This window comes from Coturnix japonica, chromosome 15 (assembly GCF_001577835.2).
Source record: "Coturnix japonica isolate 7356 chromosome 15, Coturnix japonica 2.1, whole genome shotgun sequence".
NCBI lineage: Eukaryota > Metazoa > Chordata > Aves > Galliformes > Phasianidae > Coturnix > Coturnix japonica.
Window position 1 is genome coordinate 7,692,465 of NC_029530.1, and position 12,510 is coordinate 7,704,974.

The window sequence follows — 12,510 nt, forward strand, 5'->3', positions numbered from 1 at the left end:
GTTTTTATTCACAGCGGTGCTTACGCAAATTGCGGGTTGCTGCGGTAACCAGAACGCGAACGAACAGGGGCCGTTGAGAAGCAACCAGGGCTCGGGCTGAGACGGGCGTCTATGATTATACGGTCGTTTCTTCTTTCACAGCTTCCTAAAACCTCACGTGTGCTAGAAGTGAGCTTTGAAGGGACAGAGGACCGTTCAGTTTAATGCTAATTGGTACATCAGTCACCAAGTGGAGTCAGTTTGCAGTAATTTTTTTAAGCATAATTCTTCCCAGACACATTAGGGATGGCAAGCACTCGTATCTCAGCCAAGCTTCCCCCTGATATAGATCCAACAAAAGCTCCTGTTGCATTTGGGAGGCTTGCTCTTCCTAAACTGAACAGAGAGATACAAGCTCCTGAGGTGCTGACTCAGCAACGGGCATTGGCGGCACTCTGTGATCTGCTCCATGACCCAGAAAACATCTACCAGGCAGTCCAGATAGGTAAGTGCTTTGCTGCCATAAGCCGTGACACAGTGGTGGCAACAGAGAGTGATGTGTTGTGTTTTGTTGTCCTGTTTTTACCCCTGCAATATAATTCATGAAAGGAAATGGCCAAGAGAATAGCTTGATTTTAACCTGCACTTGTTTTGAAGCATAAAAAGGTAAAGAATACATATGGCGGAATAAGGCAAAGATGGTAATAGATATTCAAAAGGTTATTTATAGGGAAAAACTCACCAATATGGATGTCTTTGCTAGGAAACACTGAGGCAATCTCCACCAGGGAGCGATCTCCAAGAGATGCTGCCTTAGTGGTGGTCAGCCCTCAAATGAGGTCTACAGGAGGTGGAGTCAAGCTCCATCCCTTCTGGAAGCACAGCTAAATTACTCTCACCTGTGCTCCCACAGCTGACCCAACACTTGCCTCAGATGATTAATCAGAGGCTCAGGCTGTGATTACCAATTTCCCATACAAATATTATATTACAATTAAAAAACAAAACACCAACCTACCTCTTTAAAGAGGGGCTAAGGGGATGGAGCTTGTTCAGGCTGGAGAAGACAAGGCTGTGGGGAGACCTCATTGCCAACTTCCAAGACTCAAAGGAAGCTTCCAAACAGAAGAGAGACTTTTTACATGAGCAGATGGCGATTGGACAACAGAGAATGGTTTTACCCTAAAACAGTAGCAGCACTACTGGCATCAGTATACCTTTCTTTTAGAGTTATATAACTTTCTAACTCTTAGTAAGTTTAGGACATAACCTGGTACAGAACTCAGCAACTTGTTTCCAGTATTACCCAATGCAAGCCTAATTCAATGGGAACTTTCCATTATTCTCATCAGCTGTCAAATCAGACTACTATGTGGGGTTGATGGATATGTTTTTATTCTAATATGAATATGCTTCAGAATTGACAACAGGGCATTTTTGGCAGTAGGCCTTTAAATTTCTGCTAGACTTGCAGTATGACACTGAGAATTTCACCCCTAGGACAAGAAGAAAAATCATATAGCTTGGACTTGAAATTGTGAGGTAGAAAGGAGCATTGCACTTTCATACTAATGCTGAAGTTAAAAATACTAAAATCAATGGTTGTGTCCCCCAGGTTTTGTGGAGAACTTGAAGACCTTGCTACCACATCATGACAGAACTGTCCGACAGAAGACAACAGAAATTCTCTACATAATGGCAATGCATAATGTTGGCAGGTAGGAATACTTACAGCATTTACTGAATGGTATAGGAAGCAATAAAGAAGTTTTTGAGAGAAACAAAAACAGAATTTCTAAGATCTTGCAAGTTAGAAGCAATGAAAATAAAATTATTTAATGAATTATGCACCTGTCAAATATTTGAGTTATATTATGCTTAGTTAAATCTGTTCTCCAATGTTTATAGGCAAAGTTTGATACAAAATACAGTAATACCTGCCCTCACTAAACTTTTGGATGACCCAGAAGACATATGTCGGAAGAACACCCATCAAGTGCTTGACATGATGGCCAGGTTACATGAAGGTAGGGGGATTTTTTAGTAATTAATTATTCAAGAGGGTAAAACAGATGATGTTAGTGTGCTTTCATCTCTCTGCCTTTAAAGAACTCTGTCTTGCACCTGTGCAAACAGATAGATATTACCCTGTGACTATGTAGATCATAACAGAAACTTAGAGAAAGTAAAAACTTAATAGAAACAAATAAATCTTATTGATTTTGTTTGTTTGTTTTATACAGATCAGTAGTAATTATTAACAATTATTTTACAGTGGTTATTCTTGTACTTGCAAACCTCCTGTACGGTGACAATAATGAAAAGACGGTAGTAAATATCCAAAAGGTTATTTACAGGAAAAACTCACCCAATGGAAGCCTTACGGTGTGCTGGGAAGCGCTGAGGCAATCTCCACCAAGGAGCAACCTCCAAGAGATGCTGCCTTAGTGGTGGTCAGCCCTTAAATGAGGTCTACAGGAGGTGGAGTCAAGCTCCACCCGTTCCGGGAGCACAGCTGAATTACTCTCACCTGTGCTCCCACAGCTGACCCAACACTTGCCTCAGCTGATTAATCAGAGGCTCAGGCTGTGATTACCAATTTCCCATACAAATCCATAATTCAGTAATAAGCTTTGATGTTCAGTCTGTGCTGAACATTAAAAAAAAAACCAAATAAATAAAAAAAAAGCCATGAAAGGAAAAAGTATTTTGCCCAAGATGTGTTCAGTACTAGGAATATCTAATAGTTCTTAGCTGCATTCTTAGCTATAATCTTATCTGTCTTTTAAGAGTACTTAATCCTTTTAGACAAAAGTTGAGGTGGATTGGATGACACTGGATTTTGGAAGCTTACCAAAACCTCAATTTTGGAGGAGTCCAAAAGATTAAAGTTTCTCCTTCTTTACTGACCTTCGCTGTCTCCAATATTATACATTTACAAAATCATAATCAATCAGATCTATGAATAAGGACTGTTTAAAGATATCATTTTCCCTTTGAAACCTGTTTTGTTGTATGAAATGCAAGTAATGGAAGGACAGGTGGTATTCTTATTGCAGCAGATGGAACATCTCTTCTATGAATGTCATTGTTGTCCAGGTAAAGTGACATTCCAGCTTTATCAATACAGTTCTTTTTTCACTGCATCACTGATAAACCTGAGAGCTGAGGAAATAGTTGAAATTTAATTGCATCCTTCTTCCAGGTGGAAGGCTGAGAGCTAAGGGGTTTCATTTCAGGGCCTGTCTTGGATACAGACTTTTGTTTTTAACCTCCCCACACCTCAGTCTTCTTACACAATGGGAACATAAAATTATTTGATTTCTATGTAAAACAATTTAACACCTTAAATTCTTCAGATAGAAAAGAGTAGCCAAGAATTACTTAGAACATCAAGTACTTACATGGACCTTCTCAACTGAATAATATATTTCTTTTAATTTATAAAGTATTTCTTACTCTCTTCAAACTTAATAACTATGTTTTTTGTTTGCTTTTTTTCAGTCAGCTTTCTTATCTTGAAGCTGTTTTCTAATAAAAGCCAGTATTTTCTTGTCACTTCTTTCACCAGTCTGAAATGGCCACTGTACTATGAAAGCTAGAGGTGAAAGAGGCAAATAATCTCACAGTCCATTAATGGGAAAAGAAAGTTCAGGCTCATTGTAGATCATTTCCACAATTTGCACAATAAGCTAATAAAAGTATATTACGTAAGAGAAAGCAATTTAAAATGCAAACACTATGACAGTTCTCTCAATTTTCTTTCCTGTTGCTTCTTCTTAATCTTGATCTATGGCTTCTAAAATTGCTACTAACCATCTCCCAAAAACATCTAACAACAGGCAGTAATAATTTTTGAAGAAATTACAGGGGAAGACATCCCTTGAAACTTATCAAGTTGGTCAAATGTAATTGCTTAAGATATAAATTTCCTGAATGTTGTTGAATAAATTGAACCAAACAATCTGGAACCAATTAACAAAACTCAACAGTCTGTTACAAATGCATCATAACATTACTCAATTAAGTAACTGCTATATCATGATATTAAATAAGGAACACACTATAGACAAATACATTATCATTTGAATTATTTATTTTTTAAGTGGACAGTTTAAATGTTGATGTTATTAATAATTTTGTTTTAAATTTCTGAGAGCCCTTGGCTGAGATTTCTTGCACTAATCATAGTACATAGGGGGAACAAAAGTAGAAGGATATTTTCCAGTGTTGCATGTGTGTCTGTGTCTCTGTGTACATATGTGCTTTACAATTATCAAACATATATTTACACACCAACTTTACACTGAAGCTTTTAAGAAGTCTTTTCTATGGCAGGGGAAAGAATCAACTGATCCATTTGCGATTTTCCAGTATAGTCCCACATAGTTTCTTACGCATTCAAACCTTTGCTGGAATGTTACTCCATCCAGTAGTGTTTCTTTATGAGATGAAACCTGGAGCTGAGGAATGTATCTCTTCAGATTTCTTGACTTCACTAAACTGTAAATAATTTAAATTATTAAATTGAAATATCAAGACATTTAGTTATTGTTCATATCGCTCATCTTTAACCTTCTAATAATACATAACATTTTTTTAAATAATTAAAAACTCAACAAAAAAAGACTTTTGAGGCTATACACTACACAATCACCATGGCTCCTGCTTCTTGGGAAGTTTGTTACAACATTACAATTCCCAGAATGTATTTGGAGCAGTGGAACAGAATTGTCCATTGGCAACTTTCACGTTCAGCAGTCCAGACACTACAACAATAATTTTAAAAACTGCTTTGTGATTTATTTTTTATCTGTATTAAAAAAGGAACACTAACCTACTTCTTAAGTATAGAACGTTGTTTTTTGGTTGACTTTTTTTGTTGGTTTGCTTTTTTGTTGTTTTGTGTGTGTGTGAAACACCACAAGATTTGGCAAAAAAAGATGTAAAAGAAGACCGTTTTGATGTAGAAAACTCCTTCTCAGTAGAAGAAACACTGACCTTAATTTGGCCTATTCATTGATTCCTTTTTTTGTAGTTTTGCTGCATATTTTGAAGCCTTAAACAGCAGAAAGGTCTGATAGTCAGTTTGGAAATCACCGAACAGTTGTGCACCAACAATTCCTTAAAAAGGCAAGTTGTCCATGAAAGAATACAGCAGAAGTGTGTGCACAGCATATGCTGTGAGTTATGTGCATGTGCATACCTGATGCATGTGTATATAGTTTGGCTGTGTGTACCAGTATTGAGGGTACATGTCCATTCTCTAAATCTTTAAGTTGTATTTCACATAAGCACTCCCGTTCTGTATCTTTTGATTTGAACTAGTTATTCACCCCAACACAATCATTCTGCTTCATACCATGCAAATGAGTTCATCTATCATTCACCATCTTTACATCTTCACGTTAGTAAAATTTTAGGACAACTGGATGATTATTTCTTACATAGAACATGATAACACCTCCACTGTAGGAAACAGAATGAAACAAATGGAATAAAAGTGCAGTGACTGTGGTGAAAACATCTCCACAGTGTTAGGCCTCAATATCTTTTGCTGATTTTGTCTGGATTTTTTGTGTTTTGTTTTCCATTTGGGAGCATTAATAAATAAATATTTTTTATGTGTGTGTGATTTTTTTGGAGAGGAGTCTTTCACTCTCCACAACATACATTTGTGAAAAATTGTGTAACAGGCTAGCGGGGCATAAGAGGAACTGTGTACATACATCAGTTTTCCCCTTTTCTCTCCTTGGGCTACTAAGCAATGCCCCATTGTTTCCACAAGAAGTGGAAATGGTTAGCCTCTTTTTCAATTACTTCAGCAAAACAGATTAGCCCAAGGAATCTTAGCAGAGGCCAATGTATTTGAGATTGTTCTGAATGATGACGTCTGTCACGGCATCAAAGACAAACTGGACGTTCTTGGTATCAGTGGCGCAGGTGAAGTGCGAGTAGATCTCCTTGGTCTCCTTGTTGCGATTTAAGTCCTCAAACTGGCGCTGGATGTAGACTGCTGCCTCCTCATACGTGTTTTGGCCTTTGTATTCAGGAAAGCAGACTGTTAAGGGGATGCGTCGGATTTTTTCTGCCAGCAGATCTTTCTTATTCAAAAAAAGGATGAGGGAAGTGTTGATAAACCAGTTGTTGTTGCAGATGGAATCAAAGAGGCGCAAACTTTCTGCCATTCGACTCTGTAAGTGAGAAAACAACGGGGTAAATAGCATTTCAGTGATAGCACACAATATATTATTATTATTTCAATTAATGAGCAAAATGTGCTTGTAGAAGGAACATTTATTCTATTTGGTGACTGTTCATCTTACCTGAGCAAGAAACTTTAGGAACCTTAATTCACTCATTTTGATACACTTTTCTACAGTCTGGCACTTATTATTTTTAATATTTTTTTAAAAAATTTACTATTATGAGGGCAAAATACAGCTGAATCCACTGGACGTGATCATGTGAGACATTTAAGTTTAGTATCTTAGCCCTCTGAGCTTAAGCAGCAAGTAACTAAACACTGCACTGAACTACAAAGAGAAGATAAGGGAATTTGTCTTATTTAGACTGGTTAAGAAGAGACTAAGGGTTGATCTAATAAAACCCTTCAATTATTTGAAGCATAGTTACAAAGATGATGAAGATAAATTCTTATCATCAGTATCACATGAAGTATCATGTAGCAGTGAACACTAATTGCAGCTTGGAAGATTTAGATTAGAATTTAGAGGAAAAAAATAACTAGAAGACTCAATGTTTTGTGAAACCCCCATCTGTACTTGTTTTCTCCCCTCAACTTGATAGAGTTGATCTGGCCTGATTTACTGTTGGCAATAGTCCAGCTTCAGCTGGGATGGGATAATAAATGATCTTCAGAGATCACATCTGGCCAATCTTTAATTCTGTGAATCATAAGAACATATTTATCATTCAAACCATAAATGAGAAGACAATTTTTTGTATTCAGTTTTATGCAGATCTCAAACTTTTTATCCCAAAGGGAAGAATTTAAGTACAAGGGTTATTTTTCTGCTAGAAAGAGCTACACTTAGCTGTCACTATTCTGTTGATGATGTAGGATGAAAGGGAAATAGCCAAAGAATGTAGTTGTGGCCTCTCTGAATACCCATTCTCGACTGCTTCATTTTGTCAGGCTCACTTCACCTTAGAGTAGCCCTAAGGTCTGTCACCAAAGCAACTGTTTGCCTTAAATGAAGTGAAATAATGCCTCGCCTATATAAGAGAATCACACTACTTTCTCCAGGAATAGTTAGAATTATGGAAGTAGTATGCTACATAACATACTGGTAAGAAAAACAAAACTTTAAATATTATTTATAGCAAAGAACTTTATCATAATGACAGTCTCTGGAAAAAAAAAATACAAAAAGCAAGTATATTTAATAACTCATATTTGACAGAAAACCTAAAGAATGACCCCCCCATACACTATTTTACATAGAAAATCTATTATAATAACTCCTCAAAACAGAGCTGTAGGTTTACAATCATAGATCATGTTAGAAGTCCACTTTATACTGGCTGTTCAACAATGTATTTTCCTGTCCAGTTTAGCACGAAAAATAACACTTTTTAAAATCACAAAATATGAAATAACTTCCCAGGAATTAGTGACCACCACAAAACATAAATACACAGAACTATACAATATGCCATAAAGAGAGAATGAGATAAAATTATGATATATCATCTACATTTTATGCATTTCTAAAAATAATTACAATTTCAAGGAGAAAAGGAAGTTACTATAGAACTCAAAAGAACTTGCAAGAGAATATAAAGCAAGGATGTAAACTAGAAAATATAAAGGTTGTAAAATTAAACGCTCAAATGTCAAATGCTGAAATCATCATTTCCAATGTAGCATTATTCATGTAACTCACGTGTTTGAATGAATGCACTTTTTTCTACATATGCTAGTCAATATTTTCCTTTACTGTCACTACTCAGTCTATACATCTATACTTCACTATAAAATTACTATTTATGAGCTGCTGAAGGGACAGAATTACTAGTTTCTTCTCAAGCTTATAATTATTGTATCTGAGTATTTCATTGGCTACATTTGTTTTCCCAGCATGTTGTCAGATTAAGAGGTACTGCTAACAACAATGTATAAAATACACAATGAGAAATTAGTATAGAAGAGACCCAGTAATTCTAGATACTCAGTTTAGGCGCTTAAAACCTATTTTCTCAGCACACTCATTTCTTTATTTAACAAAGTCTTAATAGGTTTTTAAAGTTCTCACCAATACCTGCTGTAGCTCTGAGTAACCAGACCTTCTACAAATCAAATCACAAGGTATCAGATTAGGTACCTTAGAGAAAATTAAGTGTTTCGAACTACTCATAATAGCGTTCATTTAAAAAACTGATTTGCAACCAAAAAGGACCGCAGACCCACACAGACATCTAGTACTGTTATTCAGTGGCACTCAGCTTCTTTAATCATACACACGTTCTGTTTTCCTATAATCCCATGCTTCATTCATCTCGTATTTTCCTCCCTCTGAAATAGATGATGGCAGTATTACTACAACTGACAGTCTTATTTATCATATACGCTCTCATTAATCACAGAAAATCCATTATATTCATTGAACAGGGCTGGAAAACCTGTGGAAAAATTAACATTGCTAAAGAGCCTGAATCAAAATGTACAGAAACAAGAAGTTAAAAATAAGGTTATAACAACACTATTCTGTCTCTTACACACTCTTATTTATTTTATTTCACCAGATCACTTAAGTTCTACTCCACCTCATGCTATATCCATGCCGTTTCACAATCTAAATGTGTTCCTAACTTCATTCTTCTGGCTACGTTTCTTCTTCAAAACTTGTACTTTACAGATGAAAAACCACGCTTGTAAAATTTGGTACCATTAGAGGGTGATCAGGTCTCCCTAATGATAGTCCATACTATGCATATGCCTAAGTGGATGTATTCTAGAGAAAATAAGCAGATCTTCACAGGGAGAGCAGGAGTAACAGGTAAATTCCTGGCTTGTCTCTAGATCAGATTTATGTTATTTGGAGTGCAAGATTTCCCTGAGTAACAAGAAATAAAAAGCTTCTAAGATTTTCACATTGGAAGTAGAAATATTTCTCTAGGGAAGAGGAAATGACCGAAACTTGCAGTAGAAGCACATGTTATACAAATGATCACATTTCAACTAAAAGATGTTTTCTCCAATAATAAATGCAATGGTTCTTAAGACAGTAATACTTTAGCTGCTCTCAACAGCCAATATATTAAAACTTTAAACCCAAAGTAAATTTCTTTAAAGTGAAAATCATTTTATAAATATGATGTTTGAGCAGACCAATGGAAATTACATAAGCTGCATTTAAATTTTTCCAATTTAAAGTGGGCATTTGTATATATTTGCATTTATATATTTACTTATTTACACACTCTATGACAAGCTCTCCTTTCCCTTTTCATATTCAAACACTTTTTTTCCCCTCCAACTTAATCTCAGACCATGCATTTAATAAATGGGCTGAGCACTGATTTGCACCTTGATATGAAATACGCTTTAGGATGGCAATTTTGCAGTCTTTATTTAGGCAGAACTAAGCTTCAATATTATCAGTGAGGTTCTCAAAAATTGAGACTTTGTAGAATTTTCTTTAACTAAGGGTACTTTTCAAAAAAAAACAAAAACCATTCTTAAAGTTCTCTCTTCATTTACTCACATTGTCAGTGTTTCTGCCAATGCACTTTTCTATTTTAAATATTCATGTTTTGAGGAAGAAATTGTACCATTTGAGCACAGAATGGCTTTTGTATTCTCAGAATGATGGTATTCTCAGAGGGTGACATTTCTTTGATTCACTGTGATCTTTTTGTGCTAAACTTCTCGTGTGTAATAGGACTGGTAATATTTTTGAAAAGCTGCATTTTTACTCAGGAGCAAACTGAGCAAACTCCTTTTAACCTCCATCCAACTTTCATTTAACTAACAGCTCAAAGGGAATTTATTAAAGGAACTCTTTACAACCATCATGAAACAGTGTACAGCTGAACTCTAGTCTCAGGCCAGGTTTATTTTTGTTTGTTTGTTTTCAATAGATGTCAATCTTTTGCAATGTTAGAGGAGGAGAGAGGGTGGTATCTAACAGTTGCTGAAGTGTATAGCTTATTTTGTGACTGTGTAGTACAGAAATGTGAACACTCAGTATTCTACAGTTTCTCTCTTTCCTCTACTTATATATAGAAGCTATAATTACACTCAGGGTAGTAATAGCTCCAGTCTTGACTGAAGATTAAAACAGCAAGAGCTGTTTAAGCAGGATAACAGGATGAAGGTGAAAATACAATTTAAGCCTCTAATATTTTTATAAAATGGTATTTTTCAACTTGACTGAGAAACGACTGAATAATTATTTTCCATTGTATACTACCATTTCTTTCATTTTACAACTTACAACACCATTTTCTCCCCTGGAATTGCAAAGATATATGAGGGCTGCTCTGAAAGTAATGCCTCCTGTTTTATTATGTTGAGGCCCAACATATCAGAGATGCAGTAGAGATTGAAAATAGTTTTTTAAATTTGCCTTCTAATTACTACTTGTTAAATATTTTCCAGAATTTCCTCTAACATTTCCATTGTCTTTGACATTATACTTAATTTTTTAGCTTTGGAGATGAAATTTAGCACTTTAACTTTGAAATACAGATACATGATGTTTAAATTCTCTGTGCTAAAATCTAGCTGCAGTCACAGCTGTTCCTTACCAAGGACACATGAATTTGCTTCAAGATCCTTGTTTTCATGCTATGATATAAATTATTCTCATATCACAAGGACACTGGAAACATTCTGTGGATAAATATTTAATATTAGGCCAGTTGCTAAGCAATAACAAACTGTAATTGCCAAAGTATTAGGCCATAGCTCCCTAGTATGCTGGACATTGCCATGAAATTCAAAAATTACCCGACTTGTACAGCACTTTTGAACATCCCTCTGTTATGCCATCACATATGTTGTTCTTCATGAGGCCACACTGCAAATGAGACTGGTAAACTGATCCAGAAAAAAGGAAAAACAAAGCTCATTTTGGAGAATATCAGTAAGCAGTACAGGAGAAAGAAAGGAAAAAAAAGAATTTTGGGGCTAAATTAGACTTGTTGCTGAGGCTATGCTAACATCAAGCTATTGCTAAGCCATGCATGAAGCTTACACAGTAAACTTAATAAGATTAAAATCAGGTCTCTGCTATGTTGTACAGTGTGGGGATAACTGTATCATGTAAATAGTCATCAAAGCACAGGGGAAAAAAAAATTCCTTCCTCTCTTCCACCCACACAACCAACAGGATTTCTTCATACTTTGCAAATAAATCTGGTGAAGAAACAGCCTACATTACTATTTTCTCTTGCACCAATGGAGGCTGTCTATTTGAAAACTTGAAGGTGTTTTCCTGAGATCACCTAGCAATGGCTCTATGTTGTCTGCTGTCAGGGATCTGCATGCTTCCCTTCTCTTCACCCTAACACCTGCTTTAACCACCTATCAACTCTTTATAAGAGGCCTGCTACAATCAGATTTTAGATTTCTTCTTTAACATCTGTACTCCTTTTTGTAACTCTGTTGCAATATTAAAGAACAGTTGTGGAATAATTACCTCAATGCACAAACAAATGAAACAGAAATAGGACAAGGTGAAAAAATACAAAGTAAAGCAATTTTCTTGTTTTCTCATCAAGGTTTTTGGGCTGGTTCATTCTAGTTCTGTAACTAATGGGTTGGAGAGGATCCATGGACCCCCACCCCAGATGAGGAAGAAAGGGAAAAGATAGGGAGATGGGCCTCAAAATAAAACAGGATAACAAGCTAAAGGAGAAAAGCCAATTTACTAACCAGGATAGTGAAACACAAGGTAACATAATATAATTGGAACTGATGATAATAAATAAAATGAGAAGAGTGTGTCCAAACCAAAGACCTTACTCTAATGCTGTAGGTGAGACGGCTAGGGAGTACACACTGCAGAGACAAGCAGTAAGAAAAGGGGAAAAGCCTTGTGACTCATGAGCAGTTTTATCTTTCCTTCTAAACAGGAAAGGGAATCAGAACAGTCTTCTGGGAGATGCAGTTCTGTGAAAGGTACCCTGGAACTATCACCAATCCACAGAACTGGAGCATTAACTCTAATTCCCAGTGCGCTACATGATGTTATGATACAAAATACCAATAACAAAAATCATAAAACCATGATATTTCTTTACCTTGAAATGCAGGATTTCACTGAATATTTTTCCATATTCTCTACTTATGTTAGAAACACCTACAACATTTGCAAACTAGTCAACACTGCTTGTTATTGTGCCAGTTGATTTTACTCTATAATGTTACCTTCTTTAAGTCATGCTGATACTTCTGATACTTCTATAAACAATGCAATTAGTCAGAATCTTTGAATGTTACTTAACACTTTTCAAGATATATATAAAAATACAATTTTAGGGTACATTAATAGAATCCTA

The 12,510-nt window shown here is 35.8% G+C and overlaps 2 protein-coding genes across 3 annotated transcripts in view; one reads left to right on the top strand and one right to left on the bottom strand.

Moving 5' to 3' along the window:
• The first annotated feature begins 66 nt into the window (after nucleotides 1-66).
• Nucleotides 67-12,510, top strand: part of RSPH14 (radial spoke head 14 homolog) — a 53,489-nt gene continuing 41,045 nt past the window's right edge. Inside the window, exons 1-3 of the mRNA XM_015878223.2 lie at nucleotides 67-484; nucleotides 1,595-1,697; nucleotides 1,888-2,006. Of these exons, the coding sequence (XP_015733709.1) occupies nucleotides 286-484; nucleotides 1,595-1,697; nucleotides 1,888-2,006 (421 nt within the window). The 5' untranslated portion in view covers nucleotides 67-285. The remainder of the gene's footprint in view (nucleotides 485-1,594; nucleotides 1,698-1,887; nucleotides 2,007-12,510) is intronic.
• GNAZ (G protein subunit alpha z) overlaps nucleotides 4,058-12,510 on the bottom strand; it is a 35,161-nt gene continuing 26,708 nt past the window's right edge. For both annotated transcript variants that reach the window (XM_015878221.2, XM_015878222.2), the window contains exon 3: nucleotides 4,058-6,173. In XM_015878221.2, coding sequence (XP_015733707.1) covers nucleotides 5,829-6,173 — 345 coding nt within the window. In that variant the 3' untranslated portion in view covers nucleotides 4,058-5,828. The remainder of the gene's footprint in view (nucleotides 6,174-12,510) is intronic.